General features: G+C 38.3%; 1 protein-coding gene across 1 annotated transcript in view; it reads left to right on the forward strand.

The window, feature by feature from the left end:
* Positions 1–15,432, forward strand: part of mRpL2 (mitochondrial ribosomal protein L2) — a 111,918-nt gene extending 96,486 nt beyond the window's left edge. Inside the window, exon 4 of the mRNA XM_090372791.1 lies at positions 14,925–15,432. Coding sequence (XP_090228917.1) covers positions 14,925–15,343 — 419 coding nt within the window. The 3' untranslated portion in view covers positions 15,344–15,432. The remainder of the gene's footprint in view (positions 1–14,924) is intronic.
* The last annotated feature ends 1,519 nt before the right edge of the window (positions 15,433–16,951 follow it).

Below are 16,951 nucleotides of genomic sequence, written 5' to 3' on the forward strand. Positions count from 1 at the left end.
AAGGTCAGGGAATGACCATCGCATATTCCCGAAGAAATATGGCCTTAGCTGCTAATGCTCCTAAAAAACCAAATAACAAAAATAATCCCTCAACCACCCCTTTATCCATAGCAGCAATTTGCCTCCAATGCCACACTGCTCCAATTTGTGCAGCAGTCTTCCATGTGCAACAGTATCAAAAGCCTTTCTAAGATCCAAGTATATAATATCAAAGTTATTCCCTGCATCCAGTTCTTTTGTGACTGCATCATAGTATCCAATCAAATTGGTCAGGCAAGACTTCCCCTTAACAAAATCATGCTGTGTCCAAGCTATAACTGAAGTCTTGTCTAGATGATCCTGCAGTGCTTTTTAACCAGTGCCTCCATTAATTTTCTGGGAACAGAAGTTAAACTCACAGGTCTATAATTACTTGTGTCAGCCATTGATCCTCCTTTGTGAATTGGGGTCACATTTGCACATCTGCAGTCCATGGGTACCTCCCCTGAGTCCAAGGAAGCTCTCATAATTATGGCTAAGGGTTTGCTTACTTCCTTTGCTGCCTCCTTTAATATAACTGGATAGATACCATCCACCCCAGGTGCCTTTCTTGTGTTTATCTTCAACAATTTCTCCTCCACTTTACTCTCAGTTATTACAAGATTCTCTAGCTTACTGCCAGAGTTGAATACACCTCTGGCATTCCCCTCGCTGAATAACTCCTCATGTGTGAATGTCGATGCAAAATATTCATTTAGTTTGTTAGCTACCTGAGCAGGATCATCAACAGTTGATCCATCGATATCAAGTGGACCAATCTGATTCATCCCCTTCCTTCTAGAGTTTACTTAAGTAAAGAACTCTTTGCTGTTTTTCTTTGCATCCCTTGCCAAAGATTTCTCGTAATCTGCCTTCGCCCGCCTAACCTCCTTTGTAACTTGGTTACAGATCAACTTGTATCTATCATAGGCTTCTGTGTCACGTGTTAATTTGTATATATCCCATGCATTTTTCTTCTCTGCCATATGTTTCATTAGTTCATCTGACATCCATTTAGGCCTAAACCTTGAACAATATTTCTTAGTTGGTATGTAAAGCCTAGTAGCTTCCAAGATAAGTTCTTTGAATGCTTCCCATTTTGAATTTGCTGTTGGTAACATCATCAGTTGGTCCCACTGTATAGAATTTAAATACTGTCTCAGTCCATCGTAGTCGCCTTTACGGAAGCAATAACCCTTCCCTTTACCCCTAATGGTAGTTACCTTTTTGAGTAAATCCCACTTCAGCACACTGTGATCACTGCCACCTAGTGGTTCATTTATCTGCAGATTCTTAATGCATGAAGAATCACTACTGATAATCAAATCAAGAATATTACTCCCTCTAGTTGCCTCCCGAACATGCTGATGTAGAAAACAATCATCCAATAAATCCCCAAAAGCTTTGCTAGTGTGTGAGTGACCAGCCCCCAAATTCCAGTCAATATCTGGGAAATTAAAATCCCCCATTATAAGACTCTCTGATTTACTGGTCCCCTCTATTTCCCTGTACAGTTTCTTATTATACTCATCAGAGTCATTAGTCCTATAGCATTCTGCTACTCTCAATTTTGATCTCCCAATGCTTATGTCACACCAAACTGACTCGACACTGCACTGTCCAGCGATGTCGACTGGCTTCACTTCCTTGGATTTTATGTGTTTCTTAACTAATAGCATAACCCCTCCTCCCTTCCTATCCTGTCTATACTTTCTGTAGACCTTGTACTCCCCAAATTCCAGTTCTGCATTCCTTATATCTGTGTGACACCACGTCTCTGAAATCCCAACAATATCTGCCTTTGATGTTTCGAGCAATACCTCAAATTCATCAAATTTATTTACTAAACTCCTAGCATTGGTGTATACGCAAGTATATATGTACCTGTTCTTTTTCTTAACTACCCTAACACAACCCATTTGTTTACTTGTACCCCAATGATTCCCAGCAGTCTCTGAAATATCCTGCATCTTATTTTCCAGGCTGCTGCTCATTCCAATAGAAGCATTAGATTATAACCACCCAATCTCTACAAGAAAACATTCAATAAATCATCAATAGAACATGATGGATCCTCTTTGCAGTCTAGACTGCATGGAGACCTTTATTTCTGCATTGGTAGTAATCCCACCTTCTGTGCTATTTAACTGAACTCCTTGTAATCTACAAATTATTTTGGGGTTGTTCTCAAGTATAAAACTTTGCATTTTGCATCATGAAAACATGACTGTCACTTTACTAATAATTTCTGAAGCCCATCCAAGTTGTTCTGAAGGAGTGCCACTTGGCATATTGATCCCCCCACCTGGTCTTGACATTATATACAAATTTTACATCACTTCCTATGTCCCTTCTTCGGTGTCATTTAAGAAACAGAGGGTCCGGCATTGATTCTTGAAGGGGACAGGGACACTTATAATGCTAGCTCAATCTGAAGAGTAACCATTAATCATAATCCTTTGCCCTTCTGTCCTGCAGCCACACTGCAATCTACCTAGGGAGCCTACCCCATTACCAACATATTCCAGTTTATACAGTAACTTCTCATGCAGGCTTCAAATGCCCTGCTAAAGTCCAAATGAATTTCAGAATTATTTCCTACATCCAGCTGATGAGTAACTCTTTCAAAATGGCTAACTAGAATAGAAAACTGTGCTTTGTTTTATTTAAATTACTATTTCTGTGGAGATGCCTCTGTATTGTATATTTAATAATCACTTTTGCAGTTTTCTCTTATGTTGAAGTTAGACTGCTAGTCTGTAGTTACTCACGTTGCTTTTATAACTGCCTTATGAATTGGCAGTATGTTGGCTCTTCTCCAGTCCAGAGAATCTTCTGAGTCCAATGATGCATTTGTGATTAATCATAATGGTAGTGATAATTACTGGGTATTTAATTAAAATTACTGGGTGTGTGGAACCAGTGCAGAAGCTTTACTTGCTTTTAGGTTCAAACATTTTTCTAATAAACAGTCATCTGTAATTTCATTATTGCTAATTACACACCACTCAGCTTCACTCAGTTTCTCCTCTCCACAGAGGGTCTTTTATCAGCAACATCAGCCGGTTGTGTAATGGACACAACACAGGAGGGTTGTGTCCATTACATAATGGTCTGATGTGATTCATTCTGTTCTTCAACTATTACAGATCTGTTCATATGTGAAAACGTCATCTCCATTCTTTACTTTCTTAGCCAATGATTACTCCTAAGCAGCCTTTGCCAGCTTAACCCTTTCTGTCGTAATATTACAGATCAATTTCTAACTATTGAAAACTTTAGTACAGTCAGTTCTGCTATAATGCGGTACGTGTGTTCCTAAAAATCTCCATGTTATAGTATTTTGCGCATTAAAAATAACATGGCATATGGGAAAAATAGGGATAGTGGCAGAGCACTCAAAAAACACGTTCAGCTTAGTAAATAAAACACTAAAAAAAGTTAGAAACCCAATAAAATTGCTAACACAGGTTTAAATATATTAAATTTCTAATAAATAAACCTTGACAAGATATGTTTTGCTTGACTGATATTTCTTCACTGATTTTTTTTTTTTTTTTTTTTTTTGGATTGTAAAATTTAAAACAGTAAAAAAGATAAGCAATCAATAACGATGAACACAGGACGCACAAATTGCACAAGTGAGACAAGTTTACGAAGCTTGAAAAATAGGAATTAAGAGAAGATTCTGAAAATTTATTATTTTTTTATAGGATTGAAGCTTTCATGGAAGGGCAAACACATTTCACCATGATAACATAAAAATCCACACAATTCCAGCTATCGGTATTATTGCAAATGCAATAAGATCGAATTTACTACCCTTTTATAATTAGATTGCACTAACTAACTGAAAAGCCCAATAAACTGGGAACTGCAAATTGTTTTTGTTTTATGGTATTGATCTCCAGAAAAGTGCTCCCCAGCTCACACTATCCCGCCTTACGAAATTTCTGTATCCCGCCTTACGAAATTTCTGTTCAAACAGAAAAATGTGAGCTGCTGAAAATGTGAGTTGGCCTACAATATCACCTGTTATCCTGTGAATACAGCGAATGACAAGTGTGTCTCTGACCAGTACAACTACAGTAAATGGAAATATAGCTCTCACACATTTGACATTTTTTAAGCTTCGTAAACTTGTATGTATTGCTGCACAGATCACTATGTTCAGCTTGGTGCCTGGTTTTGCGTTCACCTGGTGTTACTCGCAGGCGAAATCGCGCATGAGCCAAAGTAAAATCGTGTTATACTGCATTGTTCCCTAATACATCAGTCGCTTTGGAGTAAATTCACGTTGTAAAAATGGCATTATAGCAGAACTGACTGTACTTTTCAACAGCCTGTAATAACTTACCTATGCTATTTGTTCATCTTGTCATCCTCCTTGTGCTATATTTTCTTAATGATATACATACATTTACGCTTTCCTTGACTACTTCTTTAAAGGCATTCTGTGTTACATAGGTTCCCTGTATTTGCCCTCCCGGTAGCCCAGTGAAGGTAAACAATTAACAAAGGCTACATGGCATCTTAGAGTGTCTTGAGCCTGTCTAAAATTGGAACACTTGCCTTTATTTTTTACCAACTGCAGTCTTTTTTCTTTGTCCTACTTATAATTGCATGATTAAGGGTTCCTTTATGTCAGTCCTATGATACTATCTGTATCATAAGTGATGATTAGGTCTAGAATATTCTTACCCTAGTACTTCCTTAATGTGCTGATGTAAATATCGGTCAAATAGTTTATTTAAAAATTTTTTTCCCCATAATGAGTTTTCTTCTAGCCTCCTCCAGTCAATAAGGAGCAAACTGAAATCACCAAGAAGGCATTCACACTTACACATTCCATCTACATATAGAGGCACTCTTTACAACCTGCTTGTCCATAGCTTACATCCACTCTAATTTTCCCTTTGTTTCCAGTTATCTCACATCACACAAATTCTGTGCTAGCATGTGTATGCTATAAATCTGTGAATGCTTTTGTTGCACTCTGTTTTTGATAAGGAGCATGACCCCTTCTTATTTTGTCTGTCTTTCCTAAATGCATTATAAATGCCATAATTTCAGAGTCAAATACATATACAAACACTTCGCAATATTCCCATCCTGTGAACACGGCGATTAACCAAAAAGCGTGGTCTGCTTAAGGAAGGGAAACAGCTGTGCATTTCGTTTAATTTGAGTATTCATCCAAATTGTAACTTTTAATCTTAATAGTGTTTTTAATTATTTATTATCGGAAGCAGTTTTAACTATTTATTCTGACACAATGTCTTCTCTCACTCATGGTCTTACTGTGATGGTTTGATGTGTTTCGGGGTCGGGTTGTGGCTCTCGGCTCTCTATTCCGTTGTGCATCGGATTTGGTCGTATATCTATGAGTGAGGGAATTCATTAATTCATTTTTTTTTCACGTTTTTTTCATCTTATTTTATTCGTCATATATATGGGAGAGAATTGACTAGAAGCATTCCACGAAAAAGATTGAGGTAATCTCTCACTTTTTAATTATAAATGCCATAGCAATCCTCATCATCCCAAATTTCTGGGTGGCTCCTGTTATATCAGTGCTAGTTTTTCTAACCAAGGGTTCAAACTCGCCCATATTATTTATATTATTTTAATTTATTCCCCTATTTAAACAACTCCCCTTTATAATATCTCCCCACTTGCGCATCTGACTATTCAACTTCACAGAAGACTTCAGGTTTTGGGGGGGAAACTTCTAGATGTATATTATTCCCTTCGGATGGGCTTGTGTCCAGTACAACAAATAATTACACAAATGTTATACAAAAAAACAAGTTTATTATGCATATTTACAGTTAAATCATAACAAATCTCATTAAGAATAGAATTTCACTGTTTCAACACCAAGGTACTTACAACATCTCCAGTCTCTTCCTATCTAACAGGCTCCTTTACAGACTTGACTTTTTTTTTTTATCTCACCTTTCTCATTACGCATACACAGGTTAAATAGTTACACTCTTTATATGCTCACCTTATTTCTGCTCCTATTACAACACAATCAAATCATACCTCATAGGTATCAATAACATTTTTTTATCATTAAAGTTAAATATATCATTGATCATATTACTTTTATGTATCATCATAACTACCAATTTATTCTTTAATTCCCTATTCCTCTTTCTTATATATTTCTTTAACCATTGTCAGTTACAGAACTTGATCACCAAAATACAATGTCACATTCAAACACACCTTTAAGGGTTGGCAATATACATAAATTTTATCTCCACACATTTAATATTTCTATTTTTACTACAATTCCTTCCGTTAACTTTCTCATCTACATTACTATCCTCCTTATTCCAAATTACTGCCTAAACCAACCATAATTGCCTTAGAGTAGAATTTACTCCTATTTGGTTCACCCATCTAATCTTATCTTTATCATTAAATTCCCCAATTATCGCACTACAGTCCTTTCTCTAGCAGTTAACTTACAGTATTCTCAAATTAACTTTCACTTACTTAATTTCTATGGTCTGGTGTCTTCATAAGGGCCTTCTATCCTATCCTTATCCAGAGCTGCTATCTTCCGCCATCCAGGGCAACATCTTACAGCTTCCAGGGCATCATCATATGGCGTTCGCAACTGCTACTCCGCTTTCAGGATCTCCTACTTTTCCTGTCAGGACGGCTACCTTCTGTTCCAGGGTTGTTACTTTGCCTTTCAAGACTATATCAGGATATTATCGCCTTCCTCGGCAGACTGGGTGTTCTAAGGGAATCTTCTTCTCTCATTCTCACTGTTTGCAGAACTTCCTTTTACTACCCCTTTCCAGTTCATCTCCTAATTTCTCACTCACTACATTACTGATAACCCCACTTCGACTTTTTTCGTCGGCTATTTCTTCATCATCTTTCAAGCAACTCTTCCCGACTCACCCTTTCACTAGCACCGCTCAAAAAGTTCTCCCCTCTCCTTCTCTCCCTTTTTCACTCTCCCTCCTCTTGTGTCCGTATCCATCCACAATTTTCTCCCGGAGTTTTCCACGCCTCCCCACAGTGTTTTCTTCCAATCACCCTTTCTTTTTCTCATTTTTCTCTTTTCATTTGTTGGAAGGCCTAGTTCATCCTGCCCTGTAGCACGTGATTCTCTATACCCCTTTCTTTACAACCTGTTGGCATCCGTTGTGTTCTTTGATGTCGGCCGAATACTTCAAAACAACTCTTCCTGTCTCATAACAGCTTGTCTCTATTGCACTCAAAAAAAACCACAAAACGTGACACTGGCTACCATAGCGTCTATTTTTAGAAACTAGTGTGTGTTGTTCAGAATACGTTTCCGGTCTGTGACTCCTCATAAACCTTAAGCTGTTTTTGTAGCGCCGGACCCCCTGCTGGGTTTGTCATAGTATTCTCCGTCAGTTCCCAGTTTTAACGGATGTAAAGCTAATGGCACTGTTTTCGATCCTACTACCCTTTTAATTTTTATACCTCTTACCAGAATAATTCTTATTTCTGAAACTGCATATATTACCCATTTATCCTATTAACGGCAAGAATCAAAGGAAAACTAACTTCCAAAGTTTAAAAAAAATATTTTATTTTTGTAAGATTTTCAGATCTTACAATTGCCGCCCCTTTTCCAAAAAAAATTTTCATACCTGTGTAAAAAAAATTTTTTTTTTTTTTTCTATACTCCATCACTTTCCCTGGAATTTAACCACCTACATCTATTTATAGATCTCTTTAATATACATTAGCTCTCCATTAACTTCTAACACCAGAAGGATTTATACTCAATTCTGATTACCCTTTGGAATACACAAATATTTACAATTATATACATGTACATTAATTAAATGTATATTTTGGGCTACACTAAAACTATTCCCATCCCATACTTTCATTAAATGCTGCTCCTAAATACATTTGCTGTAGCCTGTTTGTCTCTTTCAATTTGAGGGCCCTTTCCCCATTGAAAGCCTCAGCTCTGTGTTTCCATGGCCCTTCGATTCTTTTCAGCTCTGTTGATTCATTTAATAAGTTGTCATTCTCATCACTGCCACTTTCTTCCACTTTATGCGTTTTCTGCCCGGAATTCTCCTTATTTTGCTCCTTTACTTCTAATGTTCCCACGTGTAGTGTTTTTGTTCTAATCCGCCGTCTGGGTCCCTTCTTTCGCCCTTTCACATCAATTTCTTCAGTCTCCTTCCACTTCTTTTCTTTCCTTTCCATTACTGAGCTTGATCTCTTATCATTTCTCTCACACACTGGCCTTTCTAAATTAATCCCTTTCATGTTTGGCCTATCCTTACTCTCTATTGGACCGAGTTTAAGATTTTCTGAGCGCCACGGATAAAATCGACCTGTCTTGATCTTCCACAATTTTCTGGGGTCAGAGTTCCCATACTTAAATCCCTGATCCACCATCTGGGTCCGGCAGAATCTGGCTATATGCCCATATCTGCTACACCTATAACACTTCACTTGACTTGGATGATTCCATTTATGTCCTAGGGTGGCCACAACTATTGGTTCTCTATTCATAAACTTATTTCTATGTGTGTGTGGCTTCCTCCTTGTGCTGCCTGAGTTATTGCTCCCTTTTTTACAGGAATTATTTTTCCAGCGTCTAAGATGCAGAGTATTCATGCTTATATGCTGCCCTTGATTTGTGCCCCTGTTGTGACAGTATTCATTTCTGCTCTCGTGATGCCTATCTCTGTACCAGCAGCAGAACATTAGTTTCATTTAAAACATTATTTTAAAGTTATTTCCTGCATCTGACCTGTAGCAGTCATAACAGTTTACTAAAGGTATCGACAAAATTGTGCTCTGTTCTATTGATAATACCATATTTGGCACTGTATTGCATAATTTAATCATTGCCCCCATGATTTTTCCTCCCACTGAAGGTTGGCTAACTGGTCTGTAGTTGTCCAATTTCATTCTTGGAATGGCCTGCATGGATTGGTGATATATCCAAGTTTAACCTTTATGATTAACTATAATGGTTTGATGCATTCCCTTGCTGCCTTTAACTGGTTATGTACAGTCTACCCTGGGGTTCTTACTTGCCTTCAGGCTCAACATTTTTTATAGTAAGAAAGCCTTGGTAATTTCCATATCACTGATTTCACAGTTCTTACATTCACTAACACAGTTTCTACTCGCTGTGAGCCGACCGGGCTAGCCGAGTGGGTAAAGTACCTGCCCGGCAACCCAAAGGTCGCGGGTTCGATTCCCGCCTCGGGCTTGGATCAAAGTACTGCAAAAACCTTGGGAGGTGCAATATGGCCACAGAAGCCGATGCGCCAACAACTACCAAATCAAATCAAACTCGCTGTGAAGGGACTTTCATTTATAAAAATTGATGTGAAGGCTCATTAAATTCATTATTCCAAATTGTTAATGACTTCTACACTGTATAATGTAAGCATCCAAGCTGATTTGGTTTTTTCTTTGTATTTTTTGTCATATTTGCATCTAAATTTTGGGTTTGGTGATAAATTAAAATTTTGCTTAATCAGCTGCTTTTTATCTCAATGGAAAAGCTGTTTCCTGTTATTATCAGTTTGGTCTAAAAATGTTATTGGCGTACTTCTGGTATAAACATATTTTCTTTGAAGGGAAAAAAAAAAAGAAAGAAATACAATGATTGTTTGCATTTCGGTGCACTTAGCTGCATGATTACTGTTGTGCCATGTCTCCTCATACTACAACGCTTGTATTATTATTTTTTTTCCCTTGAGATAAATTCAATTTACATTTATTTCAGTAGTATTCTGATATTTTTAGAATAACTGAGGATGAGAAGCAGTTGATTAGATTAGATTTTAACGTCAAATTCAAAAATTTCAGTTTAAAAAATGATGAAAAAGGTCCACATGGGAAATAGTCTAAACTAATGGTAAACAAGATTACCCCTAGTGTCTTTTAATAGAAACACCCTTTATGCTTTGTGTGCTTGAGAGCTTTTTTTTGTCACTTTCTAACTGTTCCAGGTTATCTTATATTGCTCTTAAACTATTCAGTATCTGTGTACATTACTGCAGGATCTCTTATAACATTTTTTTTTAAATATATTGCTTACTCAATTTAATGGTTGTACCTGCAGTGACAATAACATTAAAAAAATTTTCAGCATCTGTTGCAGTTTATAATTTACTTTTTTTTTGGATCATATTCAAGTACTGAAAATACTACATACAGCTACTTTATTACTTTTATGATATGCATCAGTTTTTGTCCAAAAACTGATACATATTATGTAGTCATAAAAAAATCACAACAAAACCAATTGCAAATTCTCACTATCAGTTATACAGGGTGTCTCAAAAATATTGGTACAAACGATAAGAGGAGGTAGGTAACATGTAAAGGAATGTGAATTGCATAGGAACCCATAACCGGAAACGTCACGGGAAAGTAGTATCAAAGGCACAAGAAGCAGAAATGACACAAGACAGTAATTAGTGGCAAACATTTATTTTACATAATATTAACAATGGAGTACGAGATGGATGCATTTCGTGATGTTACAACAGATGCTCAAAGGTTCCACCATGAGAAGCGATGCATGCGTGACACCGACGCAGCATGAATTGGCGGATATGATCGAACACACCTGGAGTTTCTTTGACAGTAGTAGCAGTGCAGACGAGTCTCGCCACGAGATCCATTTCTGTCTCCACAGGTCCCCCCCACCCACAGAAAGAAATCAAGGCTCGATAAATCAGGTGAGCGTTGGGGCCAGGCAACGGGTCCACCACAGCCAATCCATCGACGCCGAAAACGCCTGTTCAAATGGTCATGAACACACCTTTCATAATGGGCAGGCGCCCCAGCATTAGCATTAGCATTAGTAGAGGCATATGATGCAAGAAAGCAAGCTTATTCAGCATCAGCCAAAAAAAAAAAAAAAAAAAACCCTCTCCCATTTCACCCCTCCGTTCGTTCGAAATACCTGTCCAGTTGAGCTTTAAATTTGTTTAGGCTATCAACTTCAACAACAAGTGATGGAAGTCGGTTCCACCAACCAACCACCCGCTGGCCAAAGGCAAATTTCCGCACATCTATCCGACATCCGTCCTTCCTCGATTTGAATTTATGCCCTCTGAGGTGATTATTCTGAGAAAGATGAAGAATCCCATTGGCATTGAGCATGCTCAAACCATTCAAAGCCTTATACACCTCTATCAGATCACCTCGCCGGTGCCTAGTCTCCAGACTCTGTAATTTGCAAAACTTAAGCCTTTCTTCGTAAGAGCAACCCTTTGTTCCATTTACTAATCTTGTTGCCCTTCTCTGTACCCGTTCCAGCAGCTCTACATCCTTCTTGAAATGAGGCCTCCAGACCTGTATACAGTACTCAAGATGTGGCCTAACCATTGCCTTATACAAGGGAATAATCACCTCCTTATCCCTGCTAGAAAAATTCCTGTATATCATTGACAAGACACCATGAGCTACTCTTGCAGCTCGTCTGCACTGCTCAGAGAACTTCATATCTGCCTGCACAATTACCCCCAGGTCCTTTTCATTCTCCACCACTGTCAGTGTAGTACCGCAGAGTTGATACATTGCTCTGGGGTTACTGTTACCCATATGTAGTACTTTACATTTGTCAATGTTAAACTTCATTTGCCACCTCTCAGCCCATCTGTTCAACCTTTCCAGATCCTGTTGCAGCAGCATAGCGTCAGTAGTGTCCTTAACGACCCTGCCAACCTTTGTATCATCTGCAAACTTAGACATTAAACTTGATATCCCATCATCAATATCATTCATAAACACCGAAAACAACAATGGACCCAACACTGAACCTTGAGGAACTCCACTAATAACATTAGTCCACGTTGAGCAGTGTCCATTGATTACCACTCTCTGTCTTCTGCCACTCAACCATCCCCTTATCCATAGCAGCAATTTGCCTCCAATGCCACACTGCTCCAATTTGTGCAGCAGTCTTCCATGCGCAACAGTATCAAAAGCCTTTCTAAGATCCAAATATATAATATCAAAGTTATTCCCTGCATCCAGTTCTTTTGTGACTACATCATAGTATCCAATCAAATTGGTCAGGCAAGACCTGCCCTTAACAAAACCATGCTGCGTCTGAGCTATAACTGAATTCTTGTCTAGATGATCCTGCAGTGCTTCTTTAACCAGTGCCTCCATTAATTTACCTGGAACAGAAGTTAAACTAACAGGTCTATAATTACTTGTGTCAGCCTTTGATCCTCCTTTGTGAATTGGGGTTACATTTGCACATCTCCAGTCTATGGGTACCTCCCCTGAGTCCAAAGAAGTTCTCATAATTATGGCTAGGGGTTTGCATACTTCCTTTGCTGCCTCCTTTAATATAATTGGATAGATCCCATCCACCCCAGGTGCCTTATTTATGTTTATCCTCAACAATCTCTCCTCCACTTTCCTCTCGGTTATTACAAAATCATCCAGCTCACTGCCAATGTTTACTTTACCTACATCATTCTCCTTCCTGAATAACTCCTCATGCGTGAATGTAGATGCAAAATACTCGTTTAGATTGTTAGCCACCTGAGCAGGATCCTCAACTGTTGAACCATCAATATCCAGTGGACCAATCTGATTCATCCCTTTCCTTCTCGAGTTCAAGTATGTAAAGAACTCCTTTCTGTTTTTCTTTGCATCCTTTGCCAAGGATTTTTCGTAGTCTGCCTTTGCCTGCCTAATCTCCTTTGTGACTTGGTTACAGACCAACTTATATCTATCATGGGCTTCCATGTCACCCATTAATTTGTATGTATCCCATGCATTTTTCTTCTCTGCCACATGTCTCATTAGTCCATCTGACAACCATTTAGGCCTAAACCTTGAACAATATTTCTTAGTTGGTATGTAAAGCCTGGTAGCCACCAAGATTAGTTCCTTGAATGCTTCCCATTTTGAGTTTGCTGTTGGTAACATCATCAGTTGGTCCCACTGTATAGAATTTAAATACTGTCTCAGACCATCATAGTCGCCTTTACGAAAACAAAAGCCCTTCCCTTTACCTCTGATGGTAGTTACCTCCTTGAGTAAATCCCACTTCAACACACTGTGATCACTGCCACCTAGTGGTTCATTTATCTGCAGGTTCTTAATGCATGAAGAATCACTACTGATAATCAGATCAAGAGTATTGCTCCCTCTTGTTGCCTCACAAACATGCTGATGTAGAAAACAATCATCCAATAAATCCACAAAAGCCTTGCTAGTGTGCGAGTGACCAATCCACAAATTCCAGTCAATATCTGGGAAATTAAAATCCCCCATTATAAGACTCTCTGATTTACTGGCCCACTCTATTTCCCTGTACAATATATTATTATACTCATCAGAGTCATTAGGCCTATAGCACACTCCTACTCTCAATTTTGATTTCCCTATGCTTAAGTCACACCAAACTGACTCGACACTGCCCTGTCCATCGATGTCAACTGGCTTCACTTCCTTTGACTTTATGTGTTTCTTAATTAATAGCATAACCCCTCCTCCCCTCCTGTCCTTTCTATATACATTGTATTCCCCAAATTCCAGTTCCGCATTACTTATATCTGTGTGACACCACGTCTCTGATATCCCAACAATATCTGCCTTTGATGTTTTGAGCAATACCTCAAATTCATCAAATTTATTTACCAAACTCCTAGCATTGGTGTACACGCAGGTATACATGCACCTGTTTCTATTCTTAGCTACCCTAACACAACCCATGTGTTTACTTGTAACGCAATGACTACCAGCAGTCTCTGAAATATCCTGCATCTTGTTTTTCAGACTTCTGCTCATTTGAATAGAAGCACTGCAAGAATCACTTCCACCTCTGCCAGTGGCTACTGTTAATCTATTAGTCCTTGTATCCCCCCCAACTAGCAGTTTTCCGACCCACCTAACACTGCCTCGACAGCATCAGCAAAAATTCTTGCACCCTTTCTATTTAAGTGTATCCCATCCCTGTAGAAGCAATCTCTCCTGTTAACAAGTACAGTCCAGGCTGAAAAAAATTCTACCCCTTGAGCCTTGCACAATCCCTCCAGGGCCGTTGAAACCAAATGTTGCGTCTCACATTTGTTAGAACTTGTTCAAGAAAGATCCAATATTTAGCGTAGTTCATGCGGGATGGTAACATATATGGGCCAACTAAGCAGTCACCGACCATACCTGCCCACACATTTATTGCAAAGCGATGTTGTGCCACATACCGTGTGGGCCCTCTGCTAATCCATACACTAGGTGAATGTCTGCCAGCTCATAGTATATCGATGCATGCTTTTCGTGCAGCGACTACTGCTTGAATTAGTAAACCAGAAATTTTCCCTCTCGCGAACTGATGAACAGCGCAGTGTACTGACTTACGGTGATGACGTTTCCGGTTATGGGTTCCTATGCGATTCATATTCCTTTAGATGTTACCTACCTCCACTAAACGTTTGTACCAATATTTTTGAGACACCCTGTATAAAATGCTTTGCATAATGAAAGCATGATACTCCTCAGGTGACTGTTCCTGCACTATCATAATGAAAGCCAAATGTAAACAGCCGAGCTATCATTATCATGTAGGGACAGCTCCTTCAACCAATAAGATTTGTGCCATAACCAAATGCTGCTGATAGTTTTAGCATTCTTTAAATAAGTCTGCCCTGAAGGGATATTTGCTGGTTGTTTCTGTGTTTATTGTTTTATGTTACAGATTATAATACATATTTTATACAATACTGTCTAAAGGAAAGTCTACTTTTATATGCTTTTCTAGATTAGTTGACATTTTGAGATTAGTAGGAATGCTGTATGTTGTCATAAACTCTGATGAAAGATATTTTAAACATGTTCTATAAAGTTATATTAGTTTTGAATTTCTTACATAGCTTATGTTTTACCTCATTTTCTTCTAGTTTCTCCTAATGAAGGAGATGCTCATCCTTTGGGGGCTCTTCCAATCGGGACACAGATTCATAATATAGAGAGGTTGCCTGGTGAAGGAGGAAGTTATTGTCGTGCTGCTTTTACAAGTGCACAATTGATAAGGAAAGTTAAGGATCGGTGTATTATACAGTTGCCATCTAAACAAGAAGTGTCTTTAAGTGAAAAGTGTATGGCTGTTGTGGGACGAGTATCTGATGTAGGCCACGGTAAGAGACCCATAGGAAGTGCCCAAAGAAATCGTTGGCTGGGGAAAAGACCACGATCAGGATTGTGGCATCGAAAAGATGGATACTGTGGAAGAAAGATTCATCCACCACCACCTCTGTTAGTAATGCTGGAGCATAAAAAACCACTACCAACACCTGAACCATATCAGTTAACCCTTTGAAGTGCTTTGATGATATAAATAAGTATAGTTTTATATATCAGTGTACAATAAATTTAAAAAAAATCCCCCCACTCTTCTTTGTTTTTGTTTCAGTATTATGCGTTGAAGCATAGGAACATACATGTATATTAATTTTTTAGTTAAGTGTTAAATGCTAATCACATTTTTTTGAAAACATTGCTTATTGAAAATAATTTGAGAAATTTAAGAAAAAAAAATCTAAATAAATTTTGTAAGGGAACAAAATAAGACAGTGTATAAAGCAAGAACTTTTGACATATAATGTACACTAGAATGAAGGGAAATATAATGGAATTGCTAAGTTATGGCGAAATGAATGGATTGAACTTGCCGTAAAATAAAACCTTTTGAATTAAAAAGGTTAAAAGGTACACTACCTTTGTGTTATTATATGTATAGTGCACTCAGTGGCCCTTTTCATAAAACTGAGTGCTCCTTCAGTAACAGCATCATATGTTCATACTGTGCAATATAAAGCAGGTGGACAAATATGTAGGGATGCTGTATGTGTACAATTCAGTGTGAGAATGAGTAAGACAAAAGATTTAAGTGACTTAGAATGCCAATATATAAGTATCTTGCAAACTGCAACCCTGTGGTTAGAAACAGCTTCTTGATGCAAGAGGTCGGTGATAACCAAAGAGGCACTTCAGAATGTATTACTCATTGTACTTTTCAGTGACAATGCATCACAGATGAACAAACTGGGTTCCATTTCTGCCAGCCAAAAACAAGACTATTTTTTGCTAAGCCCACTATAACTGTAGGGTTACAGTGGGCTCAGGAACGCCAACACTGGAGGATTGAAAAAAATGTTACCTGGTTTGATAAATCTAGGTTCCCGTTGATGGGAGGAGCAGAATATGGCAAAAACAGCACAAGTCCGCAGACCCATCTTTCCAGGTGTTACAATAATGTAGGCTGTTGTAATGATGTAGGGAGGGTTTTTGTGGTGTACATTAGGCCTCTTGATATTAGGAAAGCAACAGGTGATCTAGAAATAGTTTCCATCCAAGCACACTCTTCACGGCCGCAGCGTACCTATCTACAATTGGTTCTAATGTGCCACGTCACAAAGCCAGATTATATAAAACTGGTTCCAGAAGCATAAGAGTGAATTCAGCTTACTGCAGTGACCTCCTGTCATCAGATCTCAATTCAGCTAAGTGCTTACATTTGATGTAGAATGAGCTCTTAAGAGTAGATATCTGCAACCGTTCAATTTACAAATGTGGGAAGCATTTAAGTCAGCATCACCAACCTGACTCGCCAGCATGATTTGGTTGACTCGTAAAATAAAACCTTTCAAATTAAAATGGTACACAACACAACACAACACAGTGATAGCTGAACATTTTAATTCATTTAAAAAAATTAAAAATCTGCAACACAATTTCAATTCAAGTGCCTTGCAAGCATGGTTGTAGTATGTGGCAGCAGGTTGCATTCCTGAGTTTATGATATATTGATATGCATGCAATGCCCGAAATTTCAATTGCCATTTTATCTGCATTTGGTTCTTCTGATATGTGCAAACAAATATTTTCTCAAATTAAACCTTTCTAAAGAAATTCATCATCAAGGAAG

This window comes from Mastigoproctus giganteus, chromosome 4 (assembly GCF_048544385.1).
Source record: "Mastigoproctus giganteus isolate SK-2022 chromosome 4, ASM4854438v1, whole genome shotgun sequence".
Lineage (NCBI taxonomy): Eukaryota > Metazoa > Arthropoda > Arachnida > Uropygi > Thelyphonidae > Mastigoproctus > Mastigoproctus giganteus.